General features: G+C 34.8%; 1 protein-coding gene across 6 annotated transcripts in view; it reads right to left on the reverse strand.

Annotated features, from left to right (window-relative positions):
• SLC44A1 (solute carrier family 44 member 1) overlaps positions 1-17,455 on the reverse strand; it is a 164,522-nt gene that overhangs the window by 31,160 nt on the left and 115,907 nt on the right. For 4 of the 6 annotated variants that reach the window (XR_006737863.1, XM_045563114.1, XM_045563111.1 and 1 more), the window contains exons 14-15: positions 10,751-10,987; positions 8,877-8,957 (exon numbers count right to left, since the gene is read on the reverse strand). Coding sequence is in view for 5 of the 6 variants with exons in the window: in XM_045563114.1 (XP_045419070.1) it covers positions 8,877-8,957; positions 10,751-10,987 (318 nt within the window). In the remaining variant the exon portion in view is untranslated. Of the gene's footprint in view, positions 1-3,350; positions 5,727-8,109; positions 8,958-10,750; positions 10,988-17,455 lie in introns of those variants that run through there. The other 2 variants (XM_045563113.1, XM_045563110.1) reach the window with 2 other exon arrangements.

Raw genomic sequence — 17,455 nt, forward strand, 5'->3', positions numbered from 1 at the left:
TGACTGAAAAACACTCAAAAACAGGAAACACCTCCCTGATTTTTGCATGGAGAAAAAAAAACACCTTTTGCATTTCTACCCTCAACCTCAGCTTCTCCAACTTTCTACTAAATTTTTTTTTTTTTCAACTGTGGACTACACTTGAGTTTTATTCATTTATCATCATCTGTTCTTGGTCATGCTGACACATATATCTCAAGACAGTGATATACGGATAACACTATGCCACATAATGTCCTATCTGATTTACAATAAAAACAATCAAGTGTTTCCTAGATGGATAATTACAAGGATCTCCTATTCATTTCCTCTTGGATTTTTAGGTCCATTGCAAATAATTTGATACCTTGCCAAAAATTCCCCCCAGGACATACACACCCTCCTACTTCCAAGGAAAGAAATCTTACTGTTGTGAAGATTCAGTGTTGACCATCTTGTTATTCATTTATATTAGTGTGGTTTCTATTTCCTATCCTGGTACTAGATTATACAAAATCTTTAAGTTACAAAAATGATTCCAGGCCAGAGGTGGTTAAGTATCATCTCAAAAGTATCTTTAGTGGAGGCCTAATCACTTCCTCATTTCGAAAAACATCAAAACAACTTCAGAGCAGGCTTTAGACTTGTGTTCACTAGCCCCCAAGAGGGTAGTCAGGTGGGGGCTGGCAGTCTCAGGGCCCTGAAATTCTATGAGCATTTTAAATATTCATAGATGTACTATGAGAAAGATAGCCCACAGCTATCATAAGCTCAAAAGGACCCATGGCCCCCTCAAAAGAACCTGCTTTTGAATATCAAATATTAAATTTAGGTCTTAGCAAATAAAAGTGAAAAACTTTTGAAACACTTGTAAGCTACAGTGTTTTCATGTTCAATTAGATCTTCACTAGACCATGAATAAAAGCTTTATTATTCTGAGCTCCCTGGCCTGGAGGAAATATTTAAGTTGTAAAACTTCGTGTCAAAACAGAATAATAGCCTAATATTTGGGACCCTAACAATTTCAGAGATTTTTCACAAATTTACTAATGAATTTCCTTAGAAAATAACAAACTACTTCTGTCCATATAATTTATAAAAGTAGCAACTGTTCATGCAATATTGAAACTAAATCATTTGTCTTTTTTCACACATAAAAAATCAAGACAGTAAGGAAGAAAGGGTAGTACAGGATTTCTATAGAAAAGGGAAGTTTTCCATAGAAATTCACAAGTTTAAAAACTCTGCTTTGAAGTTTCCCATAAGAAAGATATTTTCAAAGATTTAAATCTTGGATTAAAATTGTCCTCTTAAATTAAAATATGGAGTCCAAGTATTTGGCTCAAATTTATGAAATTTGAATGAAAAAGTGTGCTATTTTAAATTTATAAGTGTATACAACATGTTTAGTTTTTGTTCTGTTAAGTTTGTTAGCTTTAGATTTTCTCTTGGCACACTGAAGGGTCCTGCTTTTTAAAAAGTTGGGCTATGTGGCACTAGACAAAGATGAGTTAATTCCAAAAGCAGCCACTGTATATGAACACAGCCCACTTTCAAAAGGGCTAACATGCATTCCTTAGTACACAAAGATACATGAATATGCATTTAAAGCAAAAAGCATTCTATGCTGTGAATATAGAATACACAAATCTCTGCTTTATGCATTTACTTATGGACCCACAATTTTCCAACATATACTCACAGACCACTTCTTAACAACTCTAGGCAAGCCGTTATAGGGCACTCCTATCTGTCAGATGGAATGTATGAAAAGAATACAGAAATTAACTGTGGCAAGTGCACTGATAAACCTCCAGACTCTGAGGATTTTAAGTAACAGTAGAAAAGCAGTAAAGAACTTACTTATTGAAAAGTGAAAGCTTAAAGACCTTTCTGAAGGAAACTTCTCAGAGGCTATGTTAAGGCTATTGGAAAGTCCCATTTAAATGAGAAGGCTACTGATCAAAAATAAAATAAAGTGTTCAAGTCACCATTACTGGCAGCTCTGGCTTTGGAACTGATCCCAGGTTTCTACTTTGTAGGCTGGGGGATCTCTTTAAATGGCCTTTAGTAGCTAGTGATAGTGCATGATGGAAATGGTTGAAGTCTCGGGGACACTGATGTGGCCTTGCAAATATTTGGTGCCTGCAGTTCCTATAGTTGTTTTGAAGAAGAGGAATGAGAGACGTATTACTCTGGGTTAAAGCAGGATAAAGGGGGTCAACTCCTGCACACCCCCTACTGGGGTGAAATCCTAAAACTGCCCTGGGAAGACAAGGGAGCCCTTGGCAGATACCAACATCAGTGGTACTGGGAAGAGATTATGATCAGCAGCTTAATGCCCTTCACTGAAAAAAAGGAAAAATAAGAGTAATGGAGTAAAGAAAAAACCTACTTCTAGCATAATTTTTAAATAGGCTCAGTTAAGTGCCTCTTCCTTAACCATTATGGAAAAAGTTTGGGGAGCAATACACAGTTAAGCTACTTGAGTTGCAATGACTTAGGACTTAATTATCCTATAGGATAGGATAAAAGCTTTAATCCCAAACATTAGCCATTGCATTAAATGGTTTAAAGGAACAACCAGCTTTGAGCTCTGCTCATCCATGCAAGGATTATACAATCTCAGTGCCCTAGCTAAATTGTTAACGTTTTATTACTATTTTACCGGTAAGCCTCTCATAGAAGATGGGTCTCTTGTATTTACATTGAAATATAACCTTTTCTCTTCCATATTACATTATGGCAGAGCTTATTCTTGAGGCAGGAGCCTAGAAGGTCTAAATTTTGCACTAGAGCTTTAATCATCTGATGGCAGAAACCACGACTTTCTGGTCATCACTGCTACCATTTGCAATAGAGGACCTTAACTATAATGTTAGAAATATGAGTCCTGAATTTAGTTTTGAAGATCCACTTCAGAAAAAGACAAAAACCACAACACAGAATTCATGGTTTATAAAATTAGTCACGTGCCCACATTTCACAGATAATTTTTTTTCTTCATCTATTCTTCTCACTTGGGCAAGAGATGGAAGCAGTAAGCAAACAGCAGTAAGGCAGCCCATAGCTAGCTGAAGAATGACTTGCAATGAATGAAAGAGGCAGCAGGAATATCCAAACATAACCTCTACACATTTAAATATTGCTTAAAAGCCTCTGTAAGGCTTATCAAATTAATCAAGGAATAAAGCTCACATAAGAGTGATATTCCATATATCAAATATCTCTCTGTGTGTGCCTGTGTAATATATATGCATATTTGCATATATCTATATGGCACATGAATTTACTTAGGGGAAACAGCCTGGCAATTAATTTGGAACTCAAATGACATGGTTACACATAGATCATAATTTGTAAACACAATGTTAGTAAAACAAAATTTATTTGTAAAACAGGACCTGTTATATAAAATGGCACACAATCAAGTTATACAAAAATACAAAATTTCTTTCTGATTACAGTTCTAGTTGCAAATGATAATTAGAAAGCATTCCTGGTGGCTTCCAAATAGCTGAGATTGCGAGCATATGGAACAGGGAGCAGCAAGAGTCCATGATGCAGGGATGTCCAAGTGAGTAGAACCTAATTTCCAAGTTCAAGACTTCCATCAGGTCACTTTGGAGGGACATCTAAGATAGCTAGCTCCTGGAATGTCTTCTGTTTTGACACCCATCTTCTACACTTTTGCCAATTCTAAATTTAGTTCCCAATGTTTCTGAATGTCCAATATCTGTGTGGCTATCAAACAGATGGTATTCTGAATTTTCTTACATGATTTGCTCTCTCACCTATTTGGACAATTGTTAGTTACATAATTATATTTATTCCATTTCAAATGAGTACAGTGATACTGTTTGGCGACACTAGATGTTAGATGTTAACTTCTGGAGAATTATTGTTTCAAAATAGCTACTCTCATAATGTTGGTTTCCCAGATCTTGCTAAGACATGAGCTCTTAATTGTAGTTTTTCTTTTTTAAATCCAGACTCTTATTGCAAATATTCTGAAAAATCAGAAATATCACATGAACTTTGAAAAGAAATCAAGGCATTTAGCACATTTTAGACTAGCTAAAGAACACCAATATTAAAAAAAAAATACAATTTACCTTTTGCAGCAATTTAAAGGTCCAACCCTTTGAAAGGAAGCACATTAGCAAACAGCTGCTTTTAAGCCCTAGTGACATTAATTGTATGCATTTCCATAGTACTGGTCTAATTCACTGTCTAATTCTGGTAGGAGGCAATGCTTTCTTTCAAAAGATTCTCCTTCCATGGAATGATAAAATGATGAGGCTTTTTTTTTTTTTTTGTACAGAGCCTGTATTTAGTGCAATAAGTTTAAAAAATTTGCTCTGAAATATTTACTTTACATTAACAAAAATAGCTTTTTTTAAAAAAATTGTAACAAAAAGGAGTTATCGCATAAACAGATCATGAATTATTCTTAGCAAATTACACTTTTTTTTCTTAAAGCATTCACCATTACAATAAGCAGAACAATGGAATATTAGCCATTCATATCTGGTAAGCTTCAGGAATAAAAAACAAACAAAAGCAAAACAAAATCAAATAAACCCCAAACCCACCCCCAAACAAAAAGAACTTTCGCACTGGAGGATCAAAACATTAACCAATTCTTCAGTTAAACACTGCAGAACTCTGGATACTCAATGAATTGCCAAGGAGAGGAGCACCTGCCAGTGTGTTTTCAGATTTTATAGCAAGCATTTAAATAAAATGGCCGTTTAACCCTAAGCCACTGACGTTCCTCTGAAGCAGAAGCCCAAGCACCGGAATTTTCAATGCTTTTTTACGTTCCATGTTTCTGTCCCTTCTTTATTCCTCCCAGCATTACTTAATCTGCAAATCAATACACAGAAACTTAAAGGCTAAACTCGCTGGGTGCCCCAGCTTCCTTTCAAATCAGGCACACAAATGTGTGGAGGATGCTACTGAAGTCAAAAAGGAAAGAAAGACAAAAATATAAGAAAAAAGTTTGCATAAGAAAGATTTTATCTACCCTTTTCTTTTTTTTACCTACTTTCTTTTAAAGAAGCATTAGGGTAAACTACAAATACCTGAGGAGTTGGTTACCTTTTAATGTTGGCTGACAAATGTATGAACTATTATGAAAATTCCCATATTGGACCCACTTGTATGTTTCTAAAGATTATGACATGGCTTCTTTGATTGGGGGAAACTGATTGGAGTAATTCCTTATTTTCCTGAAAGCACATGCCTAGTCTTGACCCACTAGGACGTATGCATCAGTAAAATAAGACCTTGATTTTACACACACATCAGGGAAATCATCCCTGAATAAACTTTAGACAGAGAATTTGGTACAATAATTTTACCTAATTTAAATAACTAAAGTTAAAATCTCCTCTAAGTTATTAAAAATGTTAATCAGATATGAATCTTAACATATCCATTAAGACAATTACAATTGAAAACATTAAATGACGGAAGTTGCCTTGTAAAAGCCACCCGTATGAAAGGAGTACATGTTTGACAAAAATAAGCATAAAAAAGGTATTAAATCCCTGTTCCTTTTCTCTGATTTTGGCTGATTATGTGTGTGTGTGTATATACATATACATATATATACACACATACATATACATATATACACACACCCACACACACAAATACATAGTTATGTGTATATATTGTTTTGGAATGTCAATGGGTTCCATAACCGTCGGCTAGGTTCAAGCAGAACTTGCTCCAGAAGCCTAGAAAACAAAGTCATACAGAGTATAATCTTAGACAATTACCATTAAAAGAAGATCATGAATGATGTTACAAATATACACATGGTCACAAACAGCAACAGGGCAAATGGATTGAGAATCCTTTTCTCCTGAACCCATATTCCTGGGATTGAAATTCTCTTAAGTGTTGAAAGTCACACTTCCTTCAGGATCATCTTTGAGACATCCAAAGCACACTTCTCTAGCCCCCGTTCCCAGAGTACCCAGGTTTTCCCCTCCCTTTCTTCTATAAGTTAGCAAGCAGACAGCCAGAAAATCTCTTTCCTAAACCTCTTCATCACATTTGGTAGATTTTTCTAAAATCACTTTCAAAGAGTTACAGAAAGAACTCATAAATCTTTAAAGTTTCCTTAACTAGTGAGGCTCTCTCAAGAAAAGGCTCAAGAACAAAACTGGAAGTTCTCATATTTCATTCAATGATCCCATGCCAAAAGCAAAATTTAAAACCTCATTTTTTATAGGCTAAAAATAAGCCCTAAATTAAAATATTCCATTAAGGAGGAAGATAGACAGTGAATTCAAACAGCAGCAATGTTTCCAGAGATACTGCAAAATAGGCATGATGCTCTTTTACAGAACTTTCATCTATGTGAATTAAAAGAAGCAAATACAAATAAGCAATTCTAAATTCTACCAATCCCCAAACTTTGGGGGGGAGGGGATTTCTCAGATAATTGTTTAAAAACACCTAGGAGGGAATGGGGGTAGGAGGGACCAACTCTAATCGTGCACACTGAGAGATAAGGAAGATAAGATACCAAGGGGCTTCAAAGTAAAACTACTCTGTGAGCAACATTTCACACACTTGCCTTTGGGGGAATTTTTTAGCCATTTAAAACACCACTCTTAGGGACCCGAAGCTGTAATGTCCAATGTACCAGAAGAACAATGCACATAAAAGATGTATTTTGGGACAAAGCAGAGGGTTTTTGCCATTAATCTGCAAGCGATGAACTGATGAACAACATAAAATGAAAAAAAAAAAAAACTAAATGAAAATTTTAATGAATTGTTTGAGGTAAGTGACAATAGTTTAAAACTGAAAATATTATTAGGAAAAAACTGTTTCTAAAATTTTTGGCTTCTGGAAGAATACCATATAACTGGGCAATTCTCCTAGGATTATTACCTGTAGGTTAGGGGTTTAGATGAAGTAGGTATACTTGTATTCTGGTCTACCACAACTCACCCACCATTCACTAAAGAATACTATGGAAATAAATACCAATTCATGGCCAAATTAGCTAGTTCTCAACCTTCAAATACTTCTCCCTTTCCCTTTTTTTTTTTTTAACATATATATTTTTTAAAGAGACAGGGTCTCGCTCTGCTGCCCAGGCTGGAGTGCAGTGGCATGATCATAGCTCACTGTAACCTCAAACTCCCGGGCTCAAGAGATGCCTCAACCTGCCAAGTAACTGGGATTATATGTGTGCACCACCACGCCCAGCTAATATCTTCCCTTCCTTAAATGCTTATTACTGAAGAATGATTTATGGAAGCTTTAATTACTACAAAGACAGAAAAGAGGGGAAAGGATGGTTTATATTTTAAGATTTCATATGTGCTTTTACATTTTAGGCTTGGAATCTTTATTTTCTGAACAATCAGGACAACTAAATGGAGAAGAAAGCAAGCCTTCCTCCTCTCTCCATGTTACTGCTGGGTTGGCAGAATCTTCACTGCTGCCCTCCTTAGCCTATGGGAAGTAAGAGGGACACAGAAAGAATGGGGGAGGTGGTGGGCAGGTAAGGAACGTGGCTGGGGAGATTGCTGGTGAGCTCCCCCGTACCCACGCAATCCACTTCTGCAGGATGCACATTTACAATAAAGAGCTCTGTGGGTATTCTACATTCTTTTACTGTGATCAGAGTGATCTGTGCTTTGGGAATCTAAACATTTGAGTCTGACTGTATAACTATTCATGTTGTTAAGCGCAACACCAAAATAGGCACTAGAAGGGGTTACAGAAGAAAGAGTTTATATCTGAACATTCTGCTGAGGCTTTAATTTAGGTGGAATATGTAATTATTGTGTATATACGTATAGCCTCCCTGCTTCCCCCCATAAATGAACCTATTTCCTTTGCTCTTATATATTTAAGTGAGCTTGTTTTATATGTTTCTTAAGTTGAAAACTTATAAATCACACCATTTTATTAAAGTGTAAGGAAGAAAGAAAGGAAAGTCCTCACCTCACACTTTTGGGCATTATATGCAATCAGGTGGCACGCTGTTTAAAATTGTTTAAGGGTGTAGACAATTATATAATATTTTGAAAATAAGCATGCTATTTAAAAAACAATACATTTGTAAAATAAGGAAGTAATTAGGCCAATATACGCTAGAGGCGTTTGTTCTTATGCTGCAGTGAGAATATCTATGGCAAAAGCAACTCAAGATTCTCTTAGACTGATTAAGTCGCTTTATTCAAATGAAAGTGGAGTAGGGAGATATATCTGTCTATGTATATATAAATTCACTGACCAGAGATAATTTACCTTTCTCACAATTAAGCTGGGAGAAGACTAGTTGTCTTATTGAGTGCGAATGTGGGTGTTGATGGAAACAGCCTGTTTGCTACTGAAAAATAGCTTTAAGAAACAAAGAAAGTACAATATAGGCAACAGAAGAAAAAGTCAGCAAAGGGGGAAAGACAGCAATGTAAACAGAACAATATTTTAAAAGGGGGAGAATATGAGTTTTAGCAAGTTGAAAGGAATCGTTACTATCACCTTCCAAAATTATAAAAATCAAACCGTCAGTTCAAGCATACACCCATATGTTCAGTCTGATTAAACACTGACAGTTAGAAGGAAAACAAGAGAAATACCAGTTTTACCTTAGGGACAAAACCATCATCCCCCAGCCCCCATGAGCACTGACGAGGAAGCTGTTCCTTTCAGCTTACTTTTACAGAAGGTGGTCTCAGTTGTGACAAGAATTCTGCCATCCAAGTGATGGGTAAGCACACAAACAGAAAGAGCAGCACGTCCTGCGTGATACAGATAACAAAAGCTTCTCCTGAAGAAGTGCAGTCAGTGAAGACAGACAGAGAGAGGAAGTGAAAGTGAAATTCTTGGAGGGCAGCCACCTCCTCATCTCCACCTACCATCGGCTTTAGCTCTCTGGCATCGGCAGCGCCTCCCTTACCAGCTTCTTTCATTGCTTTCCTACTGTTTTCCACAAATTCCTGCAAAATAGGGACCATATTGCATAAATTCTTGGGTCCTATCAGATTTCAGTTAATAGATGAATTCTAAAGAACACTGACATTTTTGATTCAATCTTGGCAAATGGATGGCCTAAAAACATAGCAATCAATAATATTTGGTATCACACATAAGAGCTGCTAAATTTGTAGGAATGGATTGCAATCCGTTGATAAAAAAACAAATCTTCTTTCCATCCATTCACTGTGACAATCTCACTAAGGCTCCAAGAGATAATGTTAGTTCTATCTGGAAGAGAAAATACCTAACATTATTAAGAGACTATTCTCCCACACTTAGAATATCGTTTTATTTGTTGTTTTATTTTTTCCATATCCAGGTTAAATGAAACAAGAACAAGTTAATCCATAAGCCTCCACTTTAAAATAACCCTAGAAGGTAAGAGAAAGCATTGATACTGCTAAGCACAAAATACTGTTTCTTACCAAACCATAAATAAGCTATTTAAAAAAAAAGTCTATTTGACCTTGACATTACTTCAAAAGCAGGAGGACAGAGTGTATCAACCAGAATTTTTGGTTAGAAGTAGTTAAAATGAGAATGTGCCTCAAAGGAAACATTTCTATTCTGTCAAAGTTTATGAAGCACTTCTTCATTAAATATCCTCACCATCCTTATAGAGAAACTAGAAAGGGGAAAAACTGTTCTTTAGTCTAAACTGTTTATCAGTGGCTTAAAAAACAAAAACTCTTCTTCTAAATGCTTTAATCAGAGATGGTTTATGAGAGATGCATTGCTCATGTATCAAATTCCATTATGAAAATAAACAGAATTAATTTAGACATTAAGAAAACATCCGAAAGTTGGTTGATATTCTCAGAAAAAATCAGTATCAAATAGGTCAGCTAAATTATTTGGAATTTTTGTTATTGAAAAAAATCTATTAGCTTATTTATTAATACACTTATTTTAGATTTAACTGGATAAAACATGCTCATGAAAAATGACTTGTATTACAATGTATAATGTTTACTCTTCAATATTACCCATTTTTGAGATAAGAATGTTTCACAGCTTACTAGAAAAGTACTACTATTAAAAAGCATCTTTAATTTGGTAGCATTTAACATTGGTGATAACAGTACTTAAACCATTTTAACATGGTTTTCAAATTTTTAAAACATTTAAATTGATATCCTAATATAGAGAAGTTGCAGAGGCTACATAACTATCAAAATATGAATATAAATAATATCTGTGTAAAGGTTCAGATCTTGATTAATAGAAAACGGTATAGTCTTACCAGTCTTGAGTCTGTTATCTCTATTCATTACAAAATGCTTTCAATTTGGCCTAGCATATTTAACATTCGGAACGATGGTGGATGAAAAAAGACAGGTAGGCACAAGGACCTGGGAAATAAGACCTTTTGTCTCTGAGCCTCATTTCAGGAAAAGGCACTTAGAACATGGGTGGCCCAATGCTCCCATTCAAGGGCAAGAAGGCAGGTTTAAAAAGTCAATTCAAGTACAACTAATTGCAGAGAGAGAGGCAGCAGGGGGAACAGTGTGAATTTAGGACTGACTCTTAATGATTACTGCTCTAAGTGCATCTGAAATGGTCTCATCCACACCCAAGAAGGCCTTTTTTCCTGACTTCCCCAAGATTAACCTCATTCATGAGTGAGTACTACTAGTTTCATTTAGAATTACTCAGTTGCGTATAGCATGAATCAAATATAGAGAATGTTTTGCAAGATATTTTTATTAGTATTTTTATCCCTAAAGCAGTAGAGGGCATGAAAAGTACTTACCATCAGCACTTTATCCATATAGAATTCTCTGCCAGGACTCCCATCATTGTATTTTGTATCAACGGCAAAACACAAGAATAATACATCCACTACCATTTCGTAAATGGACAGGAAGCAATGAGCGACCAGGAAAGCAAAGAGGCAGACGATGATCAGAGGCAGCACCCATACTGTGTAATCCTGCTGGTAGTTGAGCAGCATAATCCCAGCCAAACCTGTGCTGCAGACTATCAGCACCTGAAGCAGAAAGAACAAAGACGACATTTAATATTCTACTGTAGAAAGCTACTGTTTCTTCATCATTTGCAGACTTAAAATTCTCTTTACTATTCATAAATGATGGTTGCATAAGGCCTTTCCATCTCAAATGAGGAAGTATAAGCCATATATTCCCATATATACAGAGTTATATATGTATATATCAATAATATATATTTAAAAATCATACTTTAAATGATTCTGATTTACATTAAAGATAATCAAGTTTTCCAAATGTTACTCTGCTCCCTAAAACTTAACCTGTTTAGAGTCAGTGGCAATTTTTAAGATAAATGTATGCAGATTTTAGAAAAAAAAAAAAAAAAATTACACACACTCTTAGCACTCAGAAAAAAATTATTGACATTTTGGGGTATTGGTATGCATTTTTCTTAAGCATTTTCACATATATGAAATAGTTTTACATAAACAAATCATTAAAAGCTTTTCATTAATATTTATAGTGTCATTATAAATGCTTCATAAATATTTACTCAGCTATATAATTTCATTTTATGGGTGATTTAAAATGTATTTAACCATTCTTCTACTGTTGGAGATTAATAATATTGTTTTCAGATATAAATAATGCTGCAACAAAATCTCTATTCTTAGAACTTTTTCTGTGTTTCACGTTTTATTTCCCATAGAATATGTGGTAAATTTAATATAATTTGCCATGAAGTTTAGATTTGGACTCCCTGTGAAGAAAGAGGTTGCCAAAAACATCTATGCTAAAAGAGTAAAAGAACAGCCAACTTGCTTCTTGTCAAGAGCCACCTACTCTGATGCTTCATCATCTCACATGCAGCACTTTAAATTTTTTGAGGTTCTTTTAAATACATTTTATTTCAGCTTGTCAATAACCTTACGAATAGTTTCTGGCAAACATTATCATCCCCATTTTACAGATTGGGAAATATGCTCAGAGATGCTAGGCAACCTGCCCAAAGTCACAAAATAGGAAAAAGAGAAGATACCGCTCAAACAAATAATGGTCTTAGGATGCCAACTCCAGGGCTCTTTCTGGATGAAAATTCAGCAAATACTTGGATCCTGTTATACAGCAGTAATGGGTTATGCTGAATCCCAGACACACTCTTACCCAGCCCTTTACTTGGTCTACTGTAATATCAGGCTTTAAATGAAAGAAAAGAAAAAGTCCTCTAGAAGCACAGCAGCCTTTCCTTGTCTAGTGCTGAGGACAGGCAGACTGAGAATTCTTCTTTTGCATTTTCCCCAATATTTGTCAACATCAAAGCATCTCTCATTCACCATTATCAGGAGTTAAAATGCATTAGATGATACTTTGGTTAAGCTATAAATTGATCCTTCTCTCCAAGCTTTGGAAAACTCTTCCTACCATTTTTTAAGAATCTTCTCTTATAGTAACTTATTTTCTGGGGTGATTTCCACAGATGGTTAAGTACATCCATTTTCTTCCACTCTTCCGGTTTCAATTTTAGAATGAGTTATTTTTTATACTCTTGAAACTTTGCACATTCACCCTAGTGGAGAGCTGAGGTTCTTTATGCTCTCACCATGCCATTAAAAGTTAAACCACATTTGAAATGTTAAAGTTAATTATAAGAAGAAGGTATGGCTCAAATGAACTAGACATTGAGACAAAAAGCTGCTGATATGGAAGGCTGGATATTGGCATGCATGAAACAACTTCAAGAACCAGTCATGTTTATCCAAAAAAAAAAGCCCCCCAAAATGTAATAATTACTCTCAAATATAATGAAAAGGTGTCATGTACTTATTCAAGCAGAGGATACATTAATGGTTCTGAAACTATAGAAAGTCTAGGAATGCAGATTCCTGGGCCCTAACCCCAGTGAGTCTGATTAGTCGGGTTCGAGATAAAGTCCAGCAATATGCATTTAAAAAGTAGCCCAGATACTGATAAAGTCCATAGCCTACATCTCAAGAAGTACTTGTGTATATCAGCGATCTCTGTGGTGGGGTACACACCCTTAGGAGTATATTTAACAGGATCACCTGACACTTCTATTTATATTTCTCATCTATCTAAAATTTCTTTTTTAGTACGCTTTATAATGCATATATTAGTAACAGCTATGATGTATAAATACATAAATACATGTAAATATGTTGGGGAACTGTGCTCAAACTTTTTTTTCTAATAGGATGAATGATTTTTAAACATTTAGACACTCCTAGAGGATAAATTATTGGGAATACGTAGACGAGTTTCATACACAGGGTAGGATGTGAGAAGCAGGAAGGAACGAATGCCAGCTTTGGAGTCAGGAAGATGCAGATTCGAATTACAGAATTAGCACTTAGTTTAGAAACTCTAAGCAAGTTCATCTAACCATTCTGAGCATGTTTTTCCATCTTTAAAAGAGACATGATAATACATACATCCCACGATTGTTAAAATAAGCATCCTGAAAGCATTTAATGCAATGCCTGACAATGTTCCTCCCTCCCTCCCTTCCTCTCTTTCTTTTTTTGCCATCATAAGTCCTGCATTTATGATGTCCTTTCCCCATGGAACCTGCATTTTAAAAGATTGTTTGCCAATAAAATAGCATTTATAAGTAATAATTCACATTCTCACTTTAAAAATCGAAGGCAAATAAACTGTCAACCAGAAGATAGAATTAGTGTGAGAAAAGGTATTACCAAGTAGAAGTAAAATAATTTCACACAGAAGCAAAGAAACTTGATATTTGGGGAGTTTTTTAGGATAGCTTTACTGAGGCAAATATCAATATCTTTTAGACTTAAAAATGTTTAAATAGCTTGTAAACCTCTACTCTTACCTTAAGATACTATAGGCTAGTGATTACAGGTCACGAGCCACTAAACTAGAGGAGCTAAGGTCCCTTCCAAATCGAATTCGCCATTCCATAAAAACTGTGGGGGCTCCATAGAAATAGAACTTATGACATTGTCTCTTTTTTTTCCTTTTTAAATTCAGGGGTTTTTTAATTGATTTTTAAATTTTGAGGTAATTGTGAATTCACATGCAATTCTAAGAAATAACACAGAGTGATTCCGTGTACCTTTCCAGCAGTCCCCAGCCTTTTTGGAATAAGGGACCAGTTTCATGGAAGACAATTTTTCCACGGATGGAGGGGGGACGCTGCTGAGGGGGAGGTGGAGCTTAGGCAGTGATGCGAGTGATGGGGAGTGGCTGTAAGTACAGATGAAGCCTCACTCACTCGCCTGCAGCTCACCTCCTACAGTGTGGCCCAGTTCTTAATAGGCCATGGACCATTAGCGGTCCACGGCCCAGGGATTGGGGACCGCAATTTAGCCAGTTCCCTTCAATGGTGACATCTTTTAAAATTATTGTACAGTATCACAACCAGGATACTGACATTGATACAATCAAGATACAGAACACACCCACCATCACTGGAATCGTTCTCTCTGCCCTTTTACTGCTAACCCCACTTCCTCCCAACCCCCTCTCTAACTGGGCAACCACAAATCCATTCTCCATTTCCATAATGTTGTCACTCCCATAACATTATATAAATGGAATCATACAGTATTAATCCTCTGGAATTGGATTTTACACTTGGCATAATTCCCTCAAAATTCATTTGAATTGCTGCATGTACCAGTAGTTTGTTCCTGACATTGTCATTTATGATGCTTATTATGATCTATTTAGTTGAATTACCTGATCAGTAACTATTTCTGCACACTAGTAGCCATTTATTTGTAATAGAAGAAACTCTTTTAAAAGGATTTACTGTATTATGTAACAAGAACTATATGTTTCAAACAGGAAAACTAAAGAATGTTTATTTTAATATGTTGGAAACCCAGATTTTTTTTCCTCTTATTTTTCTCCCTTATAAATTTCTCATTTAAAAAAAATATGTTTATCTTTTATGGTTTCTAAAGTCATTTTAATAACATTATAATGTTATATTATTAAGAATAAGTCTTTCTGGAAAGCAATCTGGTAATGTACATCAAGAATGCTAATTAATTCTAACTCTAGGATTCTGGCCTAGGAAATAAGTATTGATGTGGGCAAGGATTTGAATACACACTTTAGATTAGTAAAAAAATTGAGAATAGTTTAATCGTAAAAACAAAACAAAACTGAGATTAAATCAATGATGATAAAATTGTATAACCATGTTTAAAAAAGTTTTAGTACGACAAGAAATGCTCATAATACAATACCAAGTGAAAAGAGGGATACAAAACTGCCTTTTCTACTAGGTAAACTCTATTTATTGACTAGCATATAACCCATGATAGCCCCTAGCACATTACTCGTATGTAATCTATAAATACTTATTGAATGACAAATATGGTAACTTAAACAAAAAATTTTGACAGGTCACTAGGCTGCTGAAAAACTCAAAGCGAATTTTAAAACATTATATTTTATCATCTATATATTTTTCATTATAAAAGGAATGTATACTCAATATAGAGCAATTATCTTACTATGGTAAAGTAATCATCCATATTTTCCATATTCAAAGGTAATCATTGTTCACTGTTAACATCTTGAGATATCAATTTTCATCCTATTTCTTATACACATTTTTAAACAGTACTAATAGCATAGTAGTTTTACTCAACTTTTTCATTTATTACACTATATGTATTTCTTCAGCATGTTATAGACTCTTAATAAAAAACATAGTTTAATAGTTGAATAGTAGTCTATTGACTATTATTCCCAACCGTTTCCCTATTGTTAGGCATTACATTATTTATAATGGGTCACTATTATAAATAATGCAGTAATTTTTTGTATTTAGAATTATTTCCAGGAGTAGTTTACCATTATCAGAATTACTGAATCAAAAGTCTTAAAAAAAAAAAAAAAAGGACAAGGGCAAATTTAATACCAGTTGAGGCAATGACAGCACACAGTGATGGGTCACCTAGAAGTCAGACAGACCTGATTTTGAACTCCACCTCTGCCACATTCTAGTTCTCTAAATTGGGCCAACTTAATTAGCTCTCTAAACTTTGGTTTCCTGTACTATAAAATGAAGATAATAGCAGCTTACCTTACAGGGGAGGGCCAAATACAACACTTAACTAAAGCACTGCACTCAGTGCCTGGTGCACAGCTAGTGTCTTAATCAGAGTTTACTGAAATCACCATCATCATTAAATATGGCGACTTAGTATAATTTCTCCCTTAGTCCTCTATATGGCTTCTTATTTCCCTTTTTAAAAATTGCTATGTGTACATATATATATATATATATATATATATATATATATATATATATGCTTTTATTCTAAATTGCTTCATATCTTTCTTAGCTATAGGAATAAATTATAAATATGTAAACAAAAACAAAAATAAACATTCTGAAGCCTTTTTGAATCAGTCATGTGGCATATAAATAGTAATAGTTAATAAGTGTCAGATACTGTTTTCAGTCCTTAACATGGATTAACTCATTCTATCTTTACTATAAAAAAATTTCCTTTTATGTAAAAACATGACAAGAACAAATTCAAGTCATAATGTAAATTTAATTACAAATTTTCAAAATATTATCTATATAAGTTTTTCAGTGGACATTTGCCTAAGAATCTATGCACTTCAAACTACACAATGCTATGCTTCTCCATGCCAAATATTTTTTCTTTTCAAAAACATTTTAAAAGCACAGTGGCTGGAGCAACCTAGGTGTTCACTAGTAAAATTATGTTTAAGAATAGCATTTGGTAGAATATTTACCATTGTGACAATGAGTAATTATGAAGATTATCAAAGCAGGATGGAAAATGTATATGATATAATGTCAAGTGAACAGGGCAGGACAAACAGGTATATATGATGTGATTGTTATCTATAGAAATTCAAACCTATGAAAAACCACTAGAAGGGAATATACAGAAATAACAGTCATTTGATTATAATGGTAGTATTATACGTCTTTTTCTTTTCTCACCTTGTCAAATTTTTTGAGTATTTTATGGTTTAAAATTCAGATACAATGAAATCTAATCATGATGCTATTTATTATTTTGCAGATTTTAATAGTATAGACTAAACTGCCTCTTCTCAGACACTTCTCAGGAAAGTGTAAGTCTCATTCCCTAACAGCTCTATTTTCAAGGAGTTTATATATAATACTGTAACAACAACAAAAACTAACATTCATCAAGAACTCACAATGTGTCAAGCACTGTCCTAGATACTCTACATGTATTAACCAATCTAATCCTCACAAGCCTAGGAGTTTGGCACTAAATTCCGGTTTTACAGATGAACAAACTGAGGCACAGAATGATTATGTAACCACCTCAAGTCACACGGCCATTAAGTGACAGAGGCAGGATTTGAATCCAGGCAGTTAGGCTCCAGATGCAGTACCCCTAACCATTATGCAAACTGTTTCCTAATTCTTTATGGTTGTAAGGAGAAACATGCAAATTACTTAGCCTCCCCATGCCTCAGTTTCCCCATCTGTA

Source organism: Lemur catta, chromosome 10 (assembly GCF_020740605.2).
Source record: "Lemur catta isolate mLemCat1 chromosome 10, mLemCat1.pri, whole genome shotgun sequence".
Lineage (NCBI taxonomy): Eukaryota > Metazoa > Chordata > Mammalia > Primates > Lemuridae > Lemur > Lemur catta.